The sequence below is a fragment of the Lemur catta genome, chromosome 21, assembly GCF_020740605.2.
Source record: "Lemur catta isolate mLemCat1 chromosome 21, mLemCat1.pri, whole genome shotgun sequence".
Classification (NCBI taxonomy): domain Eukaryota; kingdom Metazoa; phylum Chordata; class Mammalia; order Primates; family Lemuridae; genus Lemur; species Lemur catta.
This window is the reverse complement of record NC_059148.1, coordinates 16,619,604-16,643,174: the sequence shown is the minus strand read 5'-3', so window position 1 is coordinate 16,643,174 and position 23,571 is coordinate 16,619,604. Positions and strand designations below refer to the sequence as shown.

The 23,571-nt window shown below is 44.4% G+C and overlaps 1 protein-coding gene across 1 annotated transcript in view; it reads right to left on the bottom strand.

Annotated features, from left to right (window-relative positions):
• Positions 1-656: 656 nt before the first annotated feature.
• Positions 657-23,571, bottom strand: part of RNF185 (ring finger protein 185) — a 35,903-nt gene continuing 12,988 nt past the window's right edge. The window contains exons 2-7 of the mRNA XM_045534501.1: positions 16,575-16,798; positions 13,620-13,638; positions 11,103-11,215; positions 9,628-9,682; positions 5,432-5,549; positions 657-3,168 (exon numbers count right to left, since the gene is read on the bottom strand). Coding sequence (XP_045390457.1) covers positions 3,071-3,168; positions 5,432-5,549; positions 9,628-9,682; positions 11,103-11,215; positions 13,620-13,638; positions 16,575-16,750 — 579 coding nt within the window. The 5' untranslated portion in view covers positions 16,751-16,798 and the 3' untranslated portion in view covers positions 657-3,070. The remainder of the gene's footprint in view (positions 3,169-5,431; positions 5,550-9,627; positions 9,683-11,102; positions 11,216-13,619; positions 13,639-16,574; positions 16,799-23,571) is intronic.

Sequence of the window (23,571 nt, the reverse complement as noted above, 5' to 3'; positions counted from 1 at the left end):
GTTTTGTTTTCCACTGAAAACAAAACTCTGTTCATTTCTTATTGGACTTATGAGTTCCTGAAGTTCCCTAACCACTGCATTGCCCAATCTATCTTGGCACTACTCAACTTGATAACTGTTAGGTCAAAGTCTAAGAGGAAGAAAAGAGCTGTTTTCCGAGGAATGACCTATAGCTCTGGTATGTTGGGGAGCCTGAGGCTGGGCCAGATTTGTAACTTCACCATCTTTCACCTCATACCACACCCTGTTACTGAGGAACTTCAGCGAGGGACACACCCTCTGCTCCAGGGAAAAGACTTAGCTAGGGCCCACCTGCCCAGTCACTGACCATATGGAGATGCTGACATTGCATAACCTGTGATCATCCTAAAAGCTCTGATGGGCCACAAGCTAAGCTCCACTGTGGCAGCTTTTCATTGGCAAGTTTAGGAATTCCATGCACCTGTCAGGACTGGGGCTGCCTGTCGGACAGGTTACACCTTGGGCAGGGCTCCAGCCTACACTTCTCATCTCTAATTACTGATGGCTGTTTGAAGACTTTCATCCTCACTGTGACATTACCAAGGACACACAGTTGCTTCCCAGAGGCCAGACCAGTGTGACCTCTCCCCACCCATTCACGGTCCATGACAGAGACAAGAAGTCTAAGCTCCTGGTAATGTAAAACCATTTGTTTAATTCTAAATCAAATCACTTTCACAACAGTGAAAATTAGTGACTGGTTAAGGTGTGCCATTGTACATATTGTCATTTTCTGACTGTGGTCAGGACCTGGTTCTAGTCCACAAAGTGGCAGGAGGGTGGAGGTCAAGAACACAGAAAACACACAAAAAAGGAAGGAGAGCTGCCTTGGCAGAGGGATAAGTGGTGAGCCTGCACAGGGGTAGGGGTAGAGGTAGGGGGATGCCTGTCCGGGCCAAGCCAGCAGTCCCAAGCCAGCTCTTCTGCCCCAGCAACTGGCAGAGGGTGAGTGGGGACATAAAAGGGCATGTGGCCAACCTGGCTTTGCTAACAGGTTCCCAGGATGCCTTTGTTGGTGGAGCTCTCCTGGGCTCACTCCATTTTGTTACAGAGTCCAAATGATTCAGTCTTCTTACCCACAACTCTTCTTTAATCTTTCTTCTGGAAACCATTTCTGCTTGGCCCATCTGACTGAAGTCCTCTCTTCTAATAGTTGGGGCTATTGCACTGAGGCAATCCCATGAATTTTCTCTAGAGTAGAGAAACTTGAGGGGCCTCTCAGACTCTGGGGATTTCCAGAAGGTGATAAAAGAGCACTCTTGTGTGGGTGCCCAGGAATGTTTAAAATCCATCAGGCACACTGTACAGCCAGTGGCTTATTCCTACCAAGTGGATTCGGCAAATGAATCTCCTACTCAATACTTTATATTTTGTCTGTTTAAACACTGAACTCTGGTATTGATAGGTGCAAAGGCGAAGGGGTGGGGCTGTAGAGAAGGGAGAGCTTCCTTCATCTTCCTCAACGTCTTTGTTGCTACAAACTATGCAGAGCCATATCTGGAAAAAAGCACTAGGTGGGGCTTCCTACCATTTGTTGGATTGCTGGGGGTTAGCCAGGAGCAGTGTGGACTGATGAAGAGAAAGGCCTCCAGAGGAAGTCATCTCCTCCCACCTTCGTGGTCTCCAGGAAAGGGCTGGATTTCTAGGATGAGGACTGACAGGCAGAGCAAGAACCATTCCACCAGGTGAACTGTCCTACCTGCCTGGCATCACACTCCTTTGATAAGATTCAGAGGAAGAAGGCTGGGAAACTGAAAAACAAATCAAGGGCTTGGGAAGAATAATTTCCTCTGGATGCCATAGGAAGGAAGATCATATCACATCACTGTGCTGGGGCTCCCCAGGCCCTGCTGTGTGGCTTTGCAAATCAGCAGGGGTTGCCTGCCTTGGGGGTCACATGCTTTCCTGGTTTTAGCACATGTAAAAGGAGTTTTCAGGGGAATCCATCACACCTTAGCAAAATCAAGGGTACAAGCAGGTCTTCCCTCCCCCTGCCTCTTCACAAAGGACAATCTGGCTTCTGAGGATGGTGGTCTTCCATATGCAGCTGGGCTGACCTGACAAAGCCCCCATTTTCCTCTGGGCCGGTTCTGGGAGAGGATGCACTTGAGTTTCTGAAGCCTAGGCAACAGGGCTGCTTATTTGGTTGTTCCTGCATCAGAGCTCCAAATCCCACCAAAGCCCTGACTCCAGGTCTTTCCCAGCGAGTAGCACTCAGTGCTGGCTTCAGTAGTAGTCTAGGTTGTTTGCTGTCTGGTAGAGACAGACCGATCCACATAGTTGTAGGGAGAAAGCTGATGGGAAATCTGTGAGTGAAGCCACATGTCTCACCAGGGATAATCTATGCCAGGAAACCAGGAGGTCATTCAAGCTGCTCTCTGGGGCCAAAGACATTGAGCATGGCTCAGGGCCAATAAGGGATCTTTGGTTCTCTTGTGAATTTATGAAGTGACTCCAGCTTTAGCTGCTGCAATTATGATCTTTATGGGGCAGCAATTTCTTGCATCTCTGCTGAGGAAGAGGAGGGGGAGTGGGAAGGGAAGGAAAGAAGACAGAGCAGCACTGGGATGTGGAAGGGGAACCTCATTGTATGAGGAATCCCCATCGGCTTTGGAGGCCACTTACCAAGGAGTATTTAAAGAGATGAAAGAAAGTTTCCAAATACCATTTGGTTCATCCTTTTGTTTTTGTAATATTAAACTCAGGTGAAATTGTACTCTGATAGTTTCTCTTTTTCCACCTCTTCCCTGTGCAGAGTCAGAACCTGCTGAGCTGGCTGAAACAAGATTTCATAGTGTCATCCATGAGAGGGGACTCAATGCCAAGGCCTGAGGTTACAGTAGGGTGTTTACAGCAGTGGTGACACTCGGGGGTCCTTGCCAACTGGTCTTGAGTTCCAAAGCTCTGATGGAGAAGCAAGACTCCTTGATGTGTTACTGAACCAACTGATTCCAAGGGTCAGGATTATCCAGGAAGCCAAACATCAGGAGTGGGGGTGGCGTATCACCAGTCTAGAGGCCCTGCCATGGATGCAGGCAGAAGCCCAGGATTAGGCAATAAGGAGCCAGAACATGATCACCAGGGCCACAAACAGGAAGAGGCGTGACAGGAACTGTTCGTCCACATACTGGGGTGTCCCGGGGACAGCTGGAGAGACAGGAGGGAGAAGAGAGGTTGTCAGAATGCTATAGCTATACACAGTACCCATGCAGGCCAGAATTTGAGAGCCTTAGTCTTTTTTTTTTTTTTTTTTTTTGAGACAGAGTCTCACTCTGTTGCCTAGGCTAGAGTGCTATGGCGTCAGCCTAGCTCACAGCAACCTCAAACTCCTGGGCTCAAGCGATCTTTCTGCCTCAGCCTCCTGAGTAGCTGGGACTCCAGGCATTCGCCATAATGCCTGGCTAATTTTTTCTATATATTTTTAGTTGTCCAGATAATTTCTTTCTGGTTTTTTTTTTTTTTTTTTTTTAATAGAAACGGGGTCTCGCTCTTGCTTAGGCTGGTCTCGAACTCCTGAGCTCAAACGATCCTCCCACTTTGGCCTCCCAGAATGCTAGGATTACAGGCGTGAGCCACCACACCCAGCCGAAAGCCTTAGTCTTTATTTCTTTATTATGACAACAGAATCCTGAACACTAAAAAAGACTGCCAAACCCCGAATAATATCAGGCAAAACAAAAAAAGTATGTGGAACAATAACAATGAGGACAGGGTCTCCAATTTATCATAAAAGGGTTTTGCCTGCATGTGCAAATAAATCAGTTGACTAACAGGAAACTCCTGAAGGAAATAGTAAAAGAAAAGCTACTGATTGTTAAGCATCTTCTATGTGTTAGTGTTTTATACACATTATTACTTGGTGGATACTATTATTACCATTTTGCGTAACAAACAGTTGAAGCACAAGTATGATGTGAACTGCCCAAGATCTCAAGGCCTGTGGTTACTGGCAGAGCTCTGCAGTCATTTTCTCCAGCCTCTCCACACACTCCCCTACCCAGGGCCCCATAGGGGGTACCTTCCTGTTCCAGGAGAGCACTAGGACCCAGACACAGAGAATGACTTGTCCCCCTAAAGGTATCGCAAAGTAGAGGCAGAAATAGGGTGAATCTAGGTGTCTACTTCTATCTGCTTTGAGAAAAGCTATCATTTAGAGCTCCCTGTCCTGACTTTGGGGGAAGGAGTGTAAGAAAATCTACATCCAGGATGCGCAAACTATACCAAACATGACAAGGGAAAACTGATTGTGGTGGGGGATAAAGTGATCCAGAGCCTGGCCTGGCTGTAGAACTCTGTTTAACTGGGGAATCCAGGGTGAGCCTTGGACCAGGTTAGAAGGAAGCAAGCTAACAGGCAGGGACCTGTCCTTCCTTCAGGGCAGAGCACAACCTGCCCTTTGGGGTCTTATTCCTCTGAGAAAACAACATGTGAACAGAGGAGAAACTTTTGACGTAGACAGGGTAAGAAAGGGCATTCCTAAGATCTCCTGTTGAGATTCTCAGTTGGGTGCTCTAATGGATTCAGGCAGGCAGGCAGTCAATAAAGACTATCGATCACCTGCTATGTGCCAAGGACCAGGGTGGGGAAGGGAACAATTGGGATGACCCAGGAGTGGGTTACCATCTCTAGGGCATAAGCCTCTGACCAGAACCATGCACTGATCACTTCTGTACCCCACTGTGCCCAGTGCACACTAGGTTCCAATGAGCGCAAGCAGAGCTCCACTGATCATGGCTCTCCTGCAGGCTTCAAGGTAAGGATCCTGACTCAGGTGTCAGACTGTGGAAGAGTACAGGGCACCCATCCTACTGCCCTGCTCTATACTGAAAGCAGCTGACACTCATAAGCAGCTGGAGGGAGAAACACAACAGCAGGTGGCAGACCTAGGCACGGTTCCCCTAGGGCTGAGGCTTGGGACCAGCCCCATGTGTGTCTTGAGGGAAGCTGGATAGAGATGCCAGAGAATGGAGATGCCCTGACTCCTTCTGGGAGGCCTCGTCCCTCCCTACCCCTACATGGTCAAAGTCTGGGGTACATGTGCAGAACCAAGCTTTTCTTCAGCTGGGTATCATTTATAGTTTTTCATTTTATAGACATGGGGCATGTTTTGGCAAACATTATTAACCATTTTCTGATCCGTAAAATGGGGCTAATCACACATCTCTTCCACAGGGTTGTGATGATCCCGAGTTTGGAATGGAAAGTGTTCTGCATGTGCCTAACACTTGGTAAGTGTTCAGTATTGTTTAGCATGATTATTAGTGATCTGAAAACAGTTTAAGACATTTTAAAAAGGCTTATTATCCCAGTAGTGACAATTATCTGTAACTTATATACTGCTGAATACAAGGAGCTTTCAAGCAGGATTACTAAGATATCTTCCTGATTTCTCAAGGAAATAAGGCCTTACCTGGAGGAGGCCGCCCATCGTTTATGTTAAATGCTGTGGCAAATATCCCAAAGGGAAATGCCCCAATTCCAAAAGACATCTGGAAGCCACCATCTCCAAATCCAAATCCTTGAAATCCCTGTGTGGAAGAAATGCAATTAAGAGGAGAACAAACAAGCAGGTTTCTCCTGTGCCTGTCAAACACAACATACCTCATGTATCATCTTGGATGAGGTACCTGCCTCTCCTCCCTGCTCTCTGCCAAATGTTTCCAAGGGGGGACAGCTCTTCCTCCCATCCAGACTCTAAGGCAGAGAACTCTGGCAGCCCTTCTGCCCTTCTAGCCTTAGCTCCCAGCTAAGGATCTATAAATGGGCCAAAAAGGACTGGCTCTGACCCAACATGAAACACTCTGCTTACACAAGTCAAGTCTCTCAGGGATCTAGGTTCTTTTCTGGATTCCCCACATTAGCCAGTAACATTTTCTACGTGCATTATAGCAGCAACACTGGCAACCACCACCATGCCCAATTATAAGGGAGCATCAAAACAAGCTTCACGTTATCTGTAGTAGCAAAAATGCTGGAACCCTAACTAGCCAACAGTAGAAGTCAAGACCAAAATCTTGGCCAGGCACAGTGACTCACGCCTATAATCCTAGTACTGTGGGAGGCCAAAGTAAGACGATCGCTTGAGGTCAGGAGTTCGAGACCGGCCTGAGCAAGAGCGAGGCCCTATCTCTATTAAAAATAGAAAAAAATTAGCTGGGCATGGTGGCACGTTCCTGTAGTCTCAGCTACTCGGGAGGCTGAGGCAGGAGGATTGCTTGAGCCCAGGAGTTTGAGGTTGCTCTGAGCTAGGCTGACACCATGGCACTCTAGCCTGGGCGACAGAGCAAGACTCCCTCAAAAACAAACAAACAACCCCCCTAGATACATGTTCTCAAAAGACCATTATGCAGTAACACGAAAACACTCTTGTGACCAAGTTATCAGACAAAATTGGTTGAACACCATGGTCATAAGTACATGATAATTTTTATTTTAATTTTGTTTTCTTTCTTTTTTTTTTAAAGACATTGGGTCTCACTTTATCACCCAGGCTGGAGTGCAGTGGCACAATTATAGCTCACTGTAGCCTCGAGCTCCTGGGCTCAAGCAATCCTGCTGCCTCAGCCTCCTGAGTAGCTGGGAGTACAGGTGCACACCACCATGCCTGGCTAATTTTTAAAAATTATTTTTTGTAGAGACGGAGTCTTACTATATTGCCCAGGCTGATCTCAAACTCCTGGCCTCAAGTGATCCTCCCACCTTGACTTTCCAAAGGTCTGGGATTATAGGCATGAGCCACTGAACCTGGCTGACAATATTTAAGTATGTTAAGTAAGATACAGACAAGAATTTTCCTTCAAAAATTTAATGTTACACAGAATTAAAAAAATTTAAAACACTAATTTTCTGATTATAAAAATAATATATGCTTCTTATAAGAAAGTCACACATTATAGGAATAATTGACAAAGAAAGTCGGAGATCTCCTTTTCAGCCTCCTAGCTCTTAGCAGCCAAGAGACTTAGACTTAGCCACTCCCTCCCACCCCCGAAATAACCACCAAGCAGTTTGGTGTATTATCCTCAGGTTTTTTTCCTCTGTGCATGTTCTACACCGAATCATCTTTCACATGAAAAGATCCAGTAGGAACAATAATATTATGAATAAGTAACTTCCCTCTTTTAAGTGTGAACTCTGTGCCAAGCAGTAGGCCCTGGGACACACGAATTGTGTTTAATTCTTACATCAGCATCATCTGCATTTTACAGATGACCAAACTCAGGCATGGAGATGTGAAGTAACTTTACCAAGGAGTAGAGTTTAGATTTAAAACTAGGTCAGTTTGATCTGAAAACTCATGTTCTTAATTACTGTGCACATCATACAAATATTTTTTTCTCTTCCTCTGTATCCCTAGCGAGATCTTTAGAACAAATGACTTAAAAAAAAATAATAAAAAGAATATTGTGCTCTTCAGAAAGAGCTGACTGGCCCTCATTTGTAAGTCTTTTGCAAGTCACAAAAATAACCACTCCCTGTCCCATACTGAGCAGCCTGGCATCCAGCTCCAAATTTCTTGCTGGATGGCACTACCTATAAAGCCTAATAGCTGATTTAATAAGAGGGCAAACCTATGGGCAAGGAAAAGAATGGGTTTCCATCTCCTCAGTGCAGAAATGTCTCCTACTCAGGCCCAACGTGGTTGAGTGGACTGAGGCTGCCTTACCTGGGAAGGTGCAATTGTTTCATCAGGACCCACAGATTAATTCAGTGCAATCCTGAGTACTGACCTTCTTACTTCCCTTCTAGCAACATCTATATAATCCCACAAGCCCTCACATTTGGTGGGTTTATGTTTCTGGGGCAGAGTATACCAAAAAATCACTATCAGCTGCAGGTGCTTATAAATGCTAGAAGTGTGCACCGCAGTCATCAAGGCCAGGCCTCTGGTTTCCTGGGGCCTCTTGCTAATACTTTGTGAGGAACCAGAGCCTGGGAAAGTTAAAGTGGTATCGTCTGGTGGCCAAGAGCAGGGAATTTAATACCAGCCCGATCTGACTTTCAGCCCTGTATCTGTGGCCCTGAATAGGTGACTTCACCTTTCTGGGCCTCAGTTTCCCCTTTTGTCAAATGGGTTGATGTGAGGCTCAAATGACATCAGACATATAAAGCGCTAAACATATAGAACTGACTTACAGCTCTTTGCAAATAATAGCTATTGAACAAATGTTCACTGCTAATATTATTCAGGGTAATCTGGACAAGAGACCTTCAATTTCTATCAAGATCCCAGACTCAATAATCTTACTCCTGGGAATCCTCAGGAGATGCCATAATTCAAATAAGAAAAAAAGAGTGCAAATATGGTCACTGTAGTATAATTTAAATAGAAAAATCTAGAAGCAACTAAAAAGTCCTTCAATTAGGCAAACCTAAATTATAATGCATCAAAACTCAATAAAGGGCCAGGAACGGTGGCTCACACCTATATTCCTAGCACTCTGGGAGGCCGAGGTGGGAGGATTGCTTGAGGTCATGAGGTAAAGACCAGCCTGGGCAACACAGAGAGACCGAGTCTCTACAAAAAATTTAAAAATTAGCCAGGTGTAGTGGTGCATTCCTGTAGTCCTAGCTAGTTGGGAGGCTGAGGCAGGAGGATCGCTCAAGCCCTGGAGTTTGAGGTTGCAGTGAGCTATGATCACACCATTGCTCTCTAGTCTGGGTGAGAGAGCAAGATCTTGTCTTAAAAAAATAAAAAGACCCACCTCAATGGAATAAATGACAGCCTTTAAAAATAATAAAGAGTATACTTCAGAGCATTATGGAAAATACTGCCGAGATTAAATTTTAAGGCAGCAAACCGAATGGTGATGGCTACATAAAAATACACATACACAGCATACAGATGAAGACAACATGGGGAAATAAGATTTTAACAAGTAATTTTTTTAAAGTCTAACAGCTGATTTAAATGTGCAATTTTTTTTTGAGCCAGTAATTTTACTTCTAAGAATTTATCCTAATAGAATAATGGTGAATCTGCTCACAAATTTATCTGTAAGTTTATCAGAGTATTTTTAAAATAGAAAAAAGAAAAGGAAGCAACTAAATGTCTAACAAAGGATGAGTTAAATACATTATGTTAAGTCCATACAACTAAACACAAAACAGCCAATAAGCAAAATATTGCCCAAATGTAAAATCTCAAAATATATTGCTGCAAGTCTCCCACTCTGAGAATGGGATCCCATTAGGGCAGGGATCTTTGCTATAGTCACTGACAGGAGGCATTTAATGTTTGTAAAAATGATGGGATTTTAAAAGACAGTTATAAAACAGGAGCCACATATTGCGAAAAAAATAAAAAAGCATATACACATCTATAAAATACACACATATAAACATATCTATAAAATTTATATATATATGTATATATATATATAATTACAGAAAAAAATAGAAAAATGAAAAAGAAAATAGACCAAAATGTTTCCAGTGGTTATCTCTGGATGGTGTGGTTATAAGTAACCCCCCCTCACTTTTTCCTTTCTGTATTTTACAAATTTTACTTTATTTTTCTAATCAAGGAGAAAATTGTAGGGTCAAGGGGGAAACTTCTAAAGCCATAGGCTCATTTCTAGAAGCTTCTCCTAGAATGTTCCTTACCCCTCTGTTCTCTGGCTCTGGCCTCTGTCCCTGAGGGCGGGGAGGAGTCTTCTCTCTGAAACAGAAATGGCATAAAGTAAGTCTATTACAAAATGCTTTGAGCTGCTCCCTGTGAGAATTGGGAGCTCTTCACCAATAGGTTGGGGCTATGCCCCCGTTCCTGTCTAAGACAGGGCTTATGCTGAATTAAACCAAATACTAACTGCTCTTCATTCTACCTGCAATTGTTCTTCCCAACTATATAGAAAACTAGGGAGAAAATCAGCTTATTAGGATATATTCATCAGACTGCACTACAGCCTCTCACAGAGATCCTGACCCAGACTGGTTAGGAATGACCAGATGCCATTCCTGGGCCTGGAAGATACTGGTGCCATGGGTGTCAGAAATCCCAAATTCAAACTGAAACAGAGGGTGGCTTGTCAGAGAGAGGGCTGAGATTCGTGGCTCTCTGATCCGTCCCTAATAACTTCAGCTTTATTCCCACTACTCTTGGGTAAGTACCCAGTGCTATTCTTTTCACCTCTGACTCTCAGCCCCTCCAATCACTCATCCCACGAAAGCTTGACTGAGGGCTTGTTACACATCAGGCACTAGGCAGGATGCTACCAATACTTAAAACAAATTCTACTCTTGGAGTATTTACAGTTTCAAGGGGGATACTGTTCAATAACAAGACAGCGTGGGAAGGGCCTTATTTAATAGAGTGCAGTGGGGACACGGTGACAGCAACTAACATGGGGAAGACCACTTCAAACAGAAAGTGACTTTAGGGTTGCTCATAAAAGATGGGTAGAAGTTAGAAAAGGCAGCAAGGGTGGGGGTGGTTTGAGTAGGACTGGGGAGCCAGACAAGGCACAGGAGAGAGAAAATGCAAAGGCTGATGAATGTGAAAGGACAAGTCCCTTTAAGAGAAGTCTAATATGTCTGGTATATAGGGTATGCCCGAGTGGGTGGGAGAAGGTAAGAGATGCTTTTGGAGAACTTGGGGGGTGCCAGACCATGAAGGGCTCTTAGTATTTGTGTTTGCAGAATGCTGAACCCACCCACATCTCCACTTCTAGAAGACCCAAACTCCATCAAGCTACCCAGACTCCCTGCTCTCTTTCCCCCCGAACTTTACACATCACCACTGTAGCAACCCCACTCCCTGTAGACTCTCCTGCCATACATCCTCCTTCCTAGGCTGCAACAGGTGCTCTTTCACAGCACTCTGACCCTACAATTGGGTCCCTAGACCCAGCACATTGCCTGCCTAAGGGCAGATGACACCCAATGGGGTATCTGTATTACAGCCCAGCAAGTGGCAACTTGGCTCCCTGCCATCCCTCCCAGCAGAGTCCCATCTGGATCAGATTGCCTCAGAACTTAGGGATCATCGAGCACTAAGCAGAGGGTGGCGTTGGGGATGCTGGATGAAAGTAAATTTATGTCCAAGGGGAGAAGTAGGTGGGATAGACACCCCAAGTCCTCACCTGGGGTCCTGCTGCCCAGTGCTGCCCCTGCCGTACAGCGGGATGACCTTGTCTCGGCTGATGCCGGCTTTGCAAACTGGACACACCTGTCTGTTAGGTCTGGTTTCCAACCACTGCAAGCAGGAGAGAAAAATGCATGAATGGTCCAAGGCCCACCACAGAGTGGTCAGTCAGAGTCTGCAGGAGAATACCACAGGCCAGAGGCCTCAAACTGGGAAATACCAACAAGAGCAGGGTTAGGAATCTGACCCTGTGACTCCTGCTCCTAGCACTCAATAAATATTTACCAGTGGTGAAATCAAAATTGCCTTTAAATACCATCATAATTAAACAGGCTTCTTCATGCTCTGTTTTTCTCCAGGGGCTCCTAGTAACACAGCAGGAAGAAATGACAAGCCTCAGGCTGTCGAGGGGTCTGATATACCTAGCCTCACTTTAGGCTGCTGGTATGAGTGCAGTGAACTTTAAATCTCCACCTTCCTGGAAGGAGCAACTATGTTATCCTGTCAGTCATATTTTTCTTTCTGTGATATTTCTTTTTTTTTTGAAACAGGATCTCGCTCTGTCGCCCTGGCTACAGTGCAGTGGCATCATCATAGCTCACACCAACCTGAAACTCCTGGGCTCAAGTGATCCTCCAGCCTCAACCTCCCAAGTTGCTGGTACTACAGGCGTGCATCACCACACCCAGCTTATTTTTTCTATTTTTTTGTAGAGACAGAGTCTCGCTCAAACTTCTTAGACTCACGTGATCCTCCCACCTCAGCCTCCCAAAGTGCTAGGATTACAGGAGTCTGGCCACTCTCTCATTTTTATACCATTTCTCAAACAACTGTGTATCACAGACATCAGCATTTGGAGAAAAGCTGATCATTTTCTGGTTATTTACTATGTGCCAAAGGATAGGTTTCACTGATTATCTAAATTTGCTTAATGTTTTTTATGTACTTTCCTTGAGTCTTGCATTCAACTATTTCTTTCAATGTAAAAAAAAAGCCTGGGCATGGTGGCTCACGCCTGTAATTCCTGCACTCTGGGAGGCTAAGGCGAGAGGACTGCTTGAGGTCAGGAGCTCAAGACTAGCCTGAAGTAAGAGCAAGACTCTGTCTCAAACAAAAAAATAAAAAGATACATTTAAAAAATCCTGTTTGGGGTTTCCCAGGCCCTTTCAACTTGTTTCATTAAAAAAATTTTTTTTGTGAGACAGGGTCTCACTCTGTTGCCCAGGCTGGAGTGCAGTGGGGCAATCATAGGTCACTGTAACCCCGAACTCATAGGCTCAAGCAATCCTCCCTCCTCAGCCTCCTGGGGAGCTAGGATTATAGGCACATACCACCACATCCAGCTAATTTTTAAAATTTTTTGTAGAAATAGGGTCTCACTATGTTGCTCAGGCTAGTCTTAAACTCCTGCCTCAAGCAATTATCCTGCCTTGGCCTCCCAAACCACTGGGATTATAGGCATGAGCCACCGTACCCAGCCTTGCTTAACCTTCTTAAAAACAAAAGTGATAAAACATGTTAGTGTCTTTAATAAATAATTTTGTATGTATATTTTTTCAACATTTAATTTAGAACATAAATAACATCTTTAGACACAAAACTACGAGGTTTATTATATACATGGAATCCAGGACTTCAGGGCTAAGGAGACAACAACATTTAATGATTTTACATCCTACTTTCTTTATCTTACTGTCAATGGCTCCAAAATTTATATGTTACATGCTCTTCATAAACTCACAGCCAATACGTTCTACCAGGTCCTGCTGGGGTCAGAATATGCAGTCCTGTCCCCTCCTTCTTCTTCCCATCCAGATTCTGTGGCTTTAGCAATCTGGAACTTCTGTCCTCCCCCCACATTCCTAGGCCACATCCAACATGGTGCTCTACTGCTGACAACCGTGAGGACATTCAGCTGGCAGTGATTATTCACAGCCAGTTGTAAATGCCAGTCCCAGCTCTGCCTTACCAAGCAGGTGTCTGGGTCTTGGTGAACACTAACTGGTATTCGTAATAAGCTAAAGCTAGGAAAACAAACCCTCACCCCCAAACCAAAAAGGTTTTCTCCTTCTTAACATTTTTAAGAGGTTTAAGGGTAAGGGGAAATGTTGATATGATAGGAAGTACTCTTTTTTTTTTTTTCCAAGCAGCTCCAGAAGAGGTGAAGGAGGTACTCTTTACAGAGGCAGAATCTCAAAAATAAAATAGACCTAACATACTATCAAATGCAACCCAATTTATAAATGAGTAACTGAGACCCTGAGAGGTGGTGTTTGCCAAGGCCACAAAGGCATCAGTGGCAGAGTTAGGACCATTCTGAGTATCACATAAACCCCTTCCTTCATCATGTGGCTTTCAGTGGGCAGGTGTGTACTGTAAAGAGGGTTGGGGGTAAGCAGGCCAATGAGCCCACAAGCAGGGGAGATTGCAGCTTCTGACAGCAGTCTCCTGAGACCAGGGCTGCCTTGTGCAACCATAGCTGATGAAAGACAAAGTAAAGTGAAATACATCTTACCTGATGTAAACACGGCCAACTGTCAGAGTCCCCAGGGCAACCAGTCATCAAGGAGCAGAAAGGAGGAAAGGAAGAAAAATGCTTTTATTAGCAAAACACTTGATGGGTGGGGTGGGAGCAGCAGAAGGGAGAAAACTGTGGGGCACTATAACCCCACTGAGGTTCTGTAGGGACTACTGGTATCAGAAATTAGCTAAGACTGTACTAAAATCATAGGAAAAATGAAGCAATGGAATCAAGACCCCAGTCTCTGCCCCTGGGATCTCACTACACATGAGGACCCACAGGGCCCAGACCACCCAGACCCAGCTTCTCTACCAGCCAATCTTTGAGAAGTTACAGCCGCTGAAAGAATTCAATGAAAGCTAAGGACCCTCTGTGCAGTAAAATTCATGGGAACATTCTTATGCACGTGCACACACATACTATTTTATACTCGATTTCAGTGGGTTCATAGCCTCCTCAGGCTCACAAGGGATGTGTGGACTCTCAGGTAGTCCAGATGCAGTTTAACAAAATCTTCAGATTGTCCTCCTTGAGAGCTCTGCTGGAAGCAGCTTAAAAGTTCAGGTCTACTCCACATCTTTAAGTAAGGGAAAGGACGGGGATGCTACTCGACAGAAAAGGCTGCCTTCAGCTTAGAGAGCTACTGCTCAATCTCTCAATTTTCAAGAGGAAACCAAGGCTCAAAAACATGAAATGACTTGCACCAGGACTAAAATATACATCTCCTGACTTCAGGTCACTGCCTTTTCTGTCACCTAGCACTGCATATAAAAAATGACATTTACAGAGTTGAAGGAAAAATTATTCAACTCCAGATTTTTTTTTCTCTCTCTCTTATTCATTCATTCAACAAATATCTACGGTATACCTACTATGTGCCAGGAGAGTGGAAAATGCAGACATGATTTCTGTCCCTTACATACCATGTATCTTCTCTAGCTAAGCAAACCCTGGACTCAGAGGATAGTTCCTTGCCCAATTTCTGAATCACAGTTAAGCTTCACAAATCAGATACACAATCTTCCTGGACATAACATGCCTCACATCTGAATCCAGCATTAATCTCGTGATGCCATTCTAAACTGAGTGGAGAACACCTCAAATCATAGCAGATCTCCACTGGCAACTTCCCTCAAAGGCTGTAGGGGAGAAGTGATGGTGACTAGATGACCCTTAGGAGAAAGGTCAGGGTTGTAACAATGACAGTGATTCCTCCCATTTATTTAGCATCTACAGTCATGTGGCACTTAATGACAGAGATACATTCTAAGAAATGCGTAATTAGGCGATTTCATCATTGTGCGAACATCATAGTGTACTTACGCAAACCTAGATGGTACAGCCTGCTACCCACCTACACTATACGGTAGAGCCTATTGCTCCTAGGCTAAAACCCATACAGCATGTGACTGTACTGAATACTGTAGGCCACTGTAACACAACGGTAAGTATTTGTATATCTAAACATAGAAAAGGTAACGCATTGCTCTACATTACAACACTACATGATGGGAATTTTTCAGGTCCATTATAATCTTATGGGACCACCATCATACATGCGGTCTGTCGTTGAACAAAATGTCACCATGTGGTGAAAGACTGTACTGTGTGCCAGGCTGTGGCTGAATAGCTTTTTATTTGTTAATGTCACTGGATGGTCACATTAACCTATGGGGGAAGGGTGGAATTATCTCCATTTTACAGATGAGGAAACTGAAGTACAGAGAAGCTAGCAGATTTCCCAGGGACACACCATCCAGACTGGAAGTGTCTGTTTCATATTAGAGGCAATGTTCTTTCCAATAGTACCCTGCCTCTTAATTTTGTCACTCATTTCAAGACTGGTTTTATGATGATACCTTGAAGTTATCTCCAATTTCTAGGAGAGGGTTAATCACCACAGTTTCTACATAGTGCAATGAGCCTCAAGAACAAAAATCTCTGCTCCATTCTATTAATTCACCAATAAATTTATCTTTTACACTGTTGTCAACTTAAACTCCCTTAAATATTGTTAAAATGATTCTTTCTTCACACCATTTCCCTGCTCAAAAATATTCATTAGCTTTATGTCCTTTCAGTCAAATCTGGGTTTGATAATTTGGCCCAACCCTCCCACAACCATTCTTATTTCCTAACACGCCCAGTCCCTCATCTAGGGTGTTATGAGAGGCATAGAGTAGCCTCAGGGTCTCAGATGAATTCAACAGCACATGCCTGTCCCTAGAAATTGCCTGCCTTGGGGTGGCACACACTCTTCATCTTACCTGGCACTCTCAGTTCAGCCTTCAAGGTTCAGCTCAAAATCTCGAGAGAAAAAAAACTTAACTCCACATTCACCCAGGTTCTCAGAGCCAGGAGGGGTTTCTGCAATCACTAAGGCTGGAATGGACACTGATCCTACCACTTCAATTTGATATATATACAAATATAAAATACAGTAACAATTATATGGTCATAGCTAACACATAGTATTTATTGCATACTATGTGCTTTTCTCAGCCTTTTACATATTTTGAGTCATTTAATACTTGCAAACAACCCTGTAAAATGAGGCAGTGTGTGTGTGTGTAAGCACCCTGCCAAGGTCATCCAGTAGGAAAGTGGCAGAGTCAAGGTTCAGAGGGAGGAAGTCTGGCTCCACAGTCCTGCTCACAACCACTATGCTACATTGCCTCTAGGCTCAGCGCAGCAAGTGGCAGGTAGTAAATGGTAAGTATTATTACTTTTGAGATGGGGAGAGGAGCCCACAGCACAGACAGGATTTGCCCAAAGTCACCCAGCTCATCAGTAGCTCAGCTGGGATAGGAACCCAGGTCTCCTGTCTCTTGGGCCTGAGTGTATCAGGACCCAAAGTGGGTGGGAAGCCCTCTGCTCCAAAGCTGCCCAGGGCCACAGGCTCTCGAAACTTAGCAGTGTGTCCTCTGGGTCGGCCACAGGGATACTGACCAGAAGAGGTGGCCACACAGGCTGATGACGGCATCCTTGGCTGTGTCCAGGCAGATGTTGCACTCGAAGGTGCTGTCCTGCCCTCCACTCTCGCCAGAACCATTGCTGCTCCCGCTGGGACCCCCTGCACTGGAGTTCTCAGAAGATGCAGAGGCCGAGGGCCCCTTGCTCGCCATCCTTGGCCGTCAGCAAAGCTCTGAGCGAAGATTCTCCCCAGGGAAATCCTGAAATACAGAGAGCCTTTGATTGCCCATTTCTGCAGGCCACTACTCAGCTTCCATCCCAACACCCCCATCTTCTCTCAGCTCCAGAGCTGATTATGACTGAAGCCCTGAGCAAAGGGCTGCAGAGGATGACATTCATGGCGCACACTACCTAGAGGGCAATGACTCAGAAACTTCTCATGAACAAGACCCAGAACATATCACACGGATTTACAACTGCACAAATACAGAGCAGCCTCCAGATTTGGTTTTCTATAGGAACTGGGACCCTATCTCACTTGTCTTTACATTTTCCCATGAAAGCTATCTAGATGGTAAAGATATGCTCAATTAAATTGAACACTCAGGATGTCCTCTAACTTTGGACAGACTCTATATTGGTGGGTTAATCTGCTCAAGCAGGAAGGTTGTGATTGGTATATGCAAGAACATAAACAAGTTCCTATAACTATGAAAGGTTAGCAAGCTAGGAACGACCAGAAAGTTCATCTGGTCCAACAACTTCCACACTGCAATCTTTTTCATTCCTCCTTGTGCCATGTTGGAATACTACCTAACTTATTTTGTCTAAATCTATCAATTTTTTGCCCTCAATACATTTAAAGTGAAGGCTTATGTCATTGCTGTAAATAGAAAACCAGAATTATCTTAAATAGAAAGATAAATATAAATATAATGAAGAAAAAAAATGTTTTATCCTCATATCACCTGAAATAATCTGGCAAACTCATACTATGCTTTGGGCAATCTTGATCTGGTCCAAGCTCTTTTGGAAACTGCAGCCTGAGGTACCTAGGCTAGCTGACTAATGTGGAACTGAGACTGGGACTCACAACATCCTGTTTGTATTCAAACTACCGAAGCACCACAGAACAAGCTGACCACCAAATGCTGGTAGAGACAGACTATTGCTGACTACCATCTCCAAGTCAAAGAACTCAGCCAGGAGTTGAACAAGGAGGATGAGACCAACAGTAAGGGATGCAGAGAAATCCTGGGTGCACATTGAGAATCTGTCAAGGAGCCTATCTGGCCACCCTCAGCATCTCAGAAATGCCAAATAGGAAATGTTGGCTGATTACCATAGTCAGAAAACTGGAGGCTTGGATGCTGGCCTCAGCCGAGCCTCCAGCTTGCTACACGGTTTGGGGGACCTCCCTTCTCCTCTTCTGGCCATAGTTTTCTCCTCTGTAAAATGAGGCCTTAGACTACATGGTCTCCTATGTGCCCCCTTCCAGCTCTTAGACTGTGCCACTCCACATCATCTCACCATCTCCAAAGTGGGGTGGCCCCTCCACAAGTCCAGAACTCACCACTGGAGCACCAAAAGTCCACCCGATTTCAGCTTCCAAAGTATGAGGAGATAAGGACCAAAAAGCTTCTCAGACCAAGAAGCCTGTCTTCCCTTACACAGTGGACTTAGAGCTCCGGCCTCACGAGCATCCCTCACCACGACAGCAGCTCAGTGATTTGAGCAGGGAGAGGCCGCCAGCTCACTGCTACTTTTTCACTCAGTTACATCATTTTACGTAATGTCCCAGAAGGACAGCTGGCTGCTGGCAGCACCAGTGCCTTGCTGGCCTCAGCTCCAAACCTTCTCCCTGATCCAGTGCTATCTCCTCTCTGCACACACCTGCTCTCTGTCTCCGGATAGAGCCTGCTTTTGAGGGCCTCACTGTGGCCTTTCCTCATCATTCCACCTCAAGTACCCTAAGTACCCCACCCATGTGTTTCTTTGTTTTTTAAAAAATCTTTTAAAACTAAGAACTATGTATACAGATGCAGAAAGACAACCATAAAGTCAGGTTCACCGGTCAATCTTAGCAGCCTCCTGATGTGATGCAACAGTAAGTGTATGACACCACATCAATCAAGCTTCTAAAATGAATTACCCATTTACAGAAAATACAGAGGATATATGTATGTATTAAACATGAGGATGTAATAAGCCACATTCAGAATGTGGAGACTGTCTACAGGACAAGTAACCCAAGTTCTCCAAAAAATAGATAGCATGGGAGGGGCCTGGAGTTAAACATTGACACAGGAGACATATCAACTATGTATAGTGTGTGGATCTCACTGGAACCAGATTCAAATAAACCAACTGTAAAAAATATATCTGTGACATAACAAAAATTGGATTTAGCCTAAGTGTTAGTTGATATTAAGGAATTATTGTTAATTTTGTTGTGTATAATAATGGCATTGCGTAACTTTTTAAAAAAAAAAGTCTCATCTGCTGGAGATACATACTTATTAATGAAGGAATGATAAGATGTTTGGGATCTGCTTTTTTTTTTTTTTTTGAGACAGAGTCTCACTCTGCTGCCCCGGCTAGAGTGCAGTGGCATCATTATAGCTCACTGCAACCTCAAACTCCTGGGCTCAAGTGATCCTCTTGCCTCAGCCTCCCGAGTTATAGGCACACACCACGATGCCTGGCTGATTTTTCTATTTTTTGTAGATATGGGGTCTTACTCTTGCCCAGGGTCTCAAACTCTTGGTCTCAAGCAATCCTCCCGCCTCAGCCTCCCAAACTGCTAGGATTACAGGTGTGAGCCACCACACCCAGCCTGGGATCTGCTTTAAAGTACTCCAGAGGTAAAAATAAAAGTGGAGAGAAAAGACAAAACAAGAATAAGGAAGTTGGTTGTTGGAGCTAGATAATGAATGGGGGTTCACTGTACTCGTCTATTTTTGTGTGTTTTTGAAACTTCCATAATAAAAGGTATTTTCAAAAAAAGGTCAGAGTGCAGAAGATATGTATATGAACTCATTTTGGTAAAAACAAAGTACGGAAATTGGTGTGTATATATATATATATATATATATATATATATATGTATCTGTGTATACACACACATACATACACACACACACACACACACACACACACACAGAGGAAATGCCTAAAAGGCACACACTAAACTATCTACAGTTATTTCTGGGATTATAAGGGATAGGGAGCTTTGAATTTTTATATTCTTGTCCTATTTTAATATTTAATAACAAATATTACTTTTACATAACATCTTTTTTTTTTTTTTTTTTTTTGAGACAGAGTCTCGCTTTGTTGCCCGGGCTAGAGTGAGTGCCGTGGCGTCAGCCTAGCTCACAGCAACCTCAAACTCCTGGGCTTAAGCGATCCTCCTGCCTCAGCCTCCCGAGTAGCTGGGACTACAGGCATGCGCCACCATGCCCGGCTAATTTTTTTTCTATATATATTTTAGTTGGCCAGATAATTTCTTTCTATTTTTAGTAGAGACGGGGTCTCGCTCTTGCTGGTCTCGAACTCGTGACCTCAAGCAATCCACCCGCCTCGGCCTCCCAGAGTGCTAGGATTACAGGCGTGAGCCACCGCGCCCGGCCTACATAACATCTTTAAAAAGGAAATCATAAAATCTAAGTATATTACATTTGTTACAATAATGAATATAAATATTAGAAAATGTCTTTAAAAATGTGGAAGAACATACCAACCTATTAATAGGGATTATCTTTGTATTGGTAGGAGCTTACAGGTTATGACTTATACTTTCTAAGTCCTCCAAGTTTACAAAACTGACATCTTTACATGTATTACTTTTGAATTGAAACCAGACAAAATACTAACATTTAAAAAAAATTTCTCCAATGTCCCACTTTTCCCCAATCCTAAACTCTGAGTTCAAATCCTAGCTCCACCACAGATGGTCCATGCGGCCCTGGTAGATCCCTCGATGGCTTCACTCTCTTTCACCTGAAATATGAGGGTATCATACCTCCTACATGGCTCCTGAGGTGGGCATATGAGATAACACAGGGACCTACAGGGTCCACCAAGGTAGGAGGGTGCTGTTGCTGCAGGGGAGGTATACACACACATCACTTAGCTGGTCCACTGCCATCCACACTCCCTAGACCCAACAAGGCTCTGTACAGCCCATACTCCTACACTCAGGCATAAGGAGACAACCTGGGTCAAGGTAGATGATGGAGTGGGAAAGGTCAGGGGACATTAACAGGTCAGCTCAGAGTTTGCAAAGAGTGGCAGCCCTGGCACTGGGGCAGGCTTACATGCCTCAAATCCAGGTAGACCTCATCATTCTCATTCTCTTTACTTTTTTAAAATAACTTCAGCTTTAAGGTTTTTGTTTGTTTGTTTGTTTTTCTTTTTCATTCTAATTCTTAGAAGACTAAATATATGGTCCCTACCTGGGTTGTAGAGGCTCATCCTAGTAGGCACTTAAATATTTGCTGAGTGAGTAGGTGTGGGCATGCATGACTGGTTTTGGTCAACTCCCAGGCCTGCTGCTCACAAACCTCTCTTTGCAACATATCCTGGGCCCCAGAGCCGCACACTGGTCCTGGTCCCTAGCCTCACCTCCTCCCTACCCCCAGGCACACAAATCTCACCACATCAGGGTTGCATGGCAGAGATGAGCAGCCTTCCCTGGAAACTGTCTACTGAGCATCTGCAGAACAAACGAATGTACCCACAGCTTCATATGGGCCCAGCAGGACTGGGACAATGGCCCAAAGAATAGAAGGCCCTCCCTGGTCAGCTCAGGATGGGACAAAGTAAAAAAGAGTCAGGCCCTGAGCATACCCATGGTGCCGTCTGCTAAAATCTCTCCTGATCCCTGAAGGGCCTATGGACTTTGACCTGCCCACATAGCAACCTTGTTGTGGCTGGTTCTGTGTCCTTGTACCTACCATGCCCATTCTTCAACCCTGACTGAATCCACTTTCCACTTTTCAAATCATATTCACACCTATCACTGCTTTTGCTCCTCATCTGAGGAGATGAGGCCTAATGTCCTCATCTGTAAAATGAGACTAGAGGTTAGATGACTTGCCTAAGGCCAGGCTACCATACAATAACAAATTCATACTTCCTAACACAGCATCAGCACTCTTCCCCCTTGCCCCCGTCCCCCTTTTTTGAGACAGGGTCTTGCTCTGTTGGCCAGGCTAGAATGCAGTGGTGTCATCATAGCTCACTGCAGCCTCAAGCTCCTGGGCTCAGGCAATCTTCCTGCCTCAGCCTTCTGAGTAGCTTGGACTACAGGCACATGTCATCACATCCTGCTAATTTTTCTATTTTTTTTGTAGAGACAAGGTCTTGCTCTTGCTCAAGCTGGTCTTGAACTCCTGGCCTCCAGTGATCCTCCTGCCTCGGACTCCCAAAGTGCTGGCATTATAGGCAAGAGCCACTAAGCCAGGCCTCTTTTCACTCTTGTATGTTACCCCATTATATGCAGCTTTAAAAAATTAAATACCTGGTCTTTGTTTTCCCTCAAATTCATTGTGCAATGTTGTAACTTTTATACTCTTTGAAGTGCATGTAGAGCAAACTCATCACTCATCCATTCATCCAACAGTTTTCCAGGGTCAACTACATTTGAGGTCTGGTGTTACCAACTGTGGAGGAGTCATAAAGAAGAGCAAGACAAAGTTGAGGCCCTGGAGTCTAGTATAGAAGCTAAAGAAGGCCCATAAATAATTGAGAGAATCCTTAACAAGGGGCTCCAACAAACTCAGCTGTTTTTTTGCTTGTTTATCCTAAACAAGTACCTTCATTCACCCCCTAGACATCTGGCTGCCAAACTCTTCAGTAATTTAAATAGATCTGGACCTGGATTGGGCCTAAGAATCTATATATTTTTAATGTGTCCCCACCACCACCACCCTAGATGATTCTCTGATGAACAGCTTCAGAAACCAAGCTCTAGAACAGGACAGAATTCTACTAAAAGCATAAAGCAATATCAGCACAAAAAATAGTGTCTGAGAGAGACAGTAACCTCAGGGCTTGCCCTTCAAAATGTACAACCCCATCTACAATCCACAGGGACTATAAGTGAGGTCAGATAAACTTGGGGAGTAGGGGACAAGTCTGCTCAGATCTCAGAACACCTAGCATTTGGACCTTCTGGGACACAGCTGATCATTTAATAAGTTTACACCTAGTTTTGATAAACATTCCTAACTTTGAGACATCCAAGGTGACATATGTGGTGCTGGGACTAAAGCAGATTTGCAGTACTTAATGATTTCTTATGAACGCAGAGCCTGGAAGCTTAAGTTGACTTACCCAAAACCCTCACACCTATTACCTTTCCAGAACTGGCCTTTGATCTACTAATATTTGCCCTGGCCCACCTCACAGGAACTGAGCAAGTGAGGGAACACGAGTTGAATATTCCTGCAGGAACCACCAGGAAACTTGACCACATGAGGAAATCTCTTCGTAGCATTCTTGTGTTCAGTTCTCAGGTTCTAGAGAACTGAAGGAATTCATAATCTGTCTTCTCTACATCTTTAAGAATTCCTGGACCAGGATGCACAGACGCACCTAGAAATGTTGATCTTAGTTATGAAGATTACAAATTTGAGTGATAAATAACTGGCACGATCCCAGCAGAGGTGCTCCTGTGGGCACATGCTTATTCATACAGAAGCTTTCTGCCAGGAACCTTGGCATACCTGAGACTGTCTGCGCCACTCATTAGACTGCTGCTATGCCACATGCAGGCAGAGACGGGACCTGCATTCCAAGAATGTCTACATCACACTCACAGAATGTTGGAGTGGGAAGAAATGTAAGTTGATTGGAACTTGGTACACAAAGAAATCAGTTCTAAAATTTTAGAGTCTAAATGGTGTCTGGGCTAGCCCACAGAGACCTCGCCCTCAATTATAGGACCAAGGGCATGAAGGGCCTTTCAGGACCAGAAGAACAGAGAAGGATGAGAGGACTGGCCTCTTTTCCTTGGGGCTACACTGGT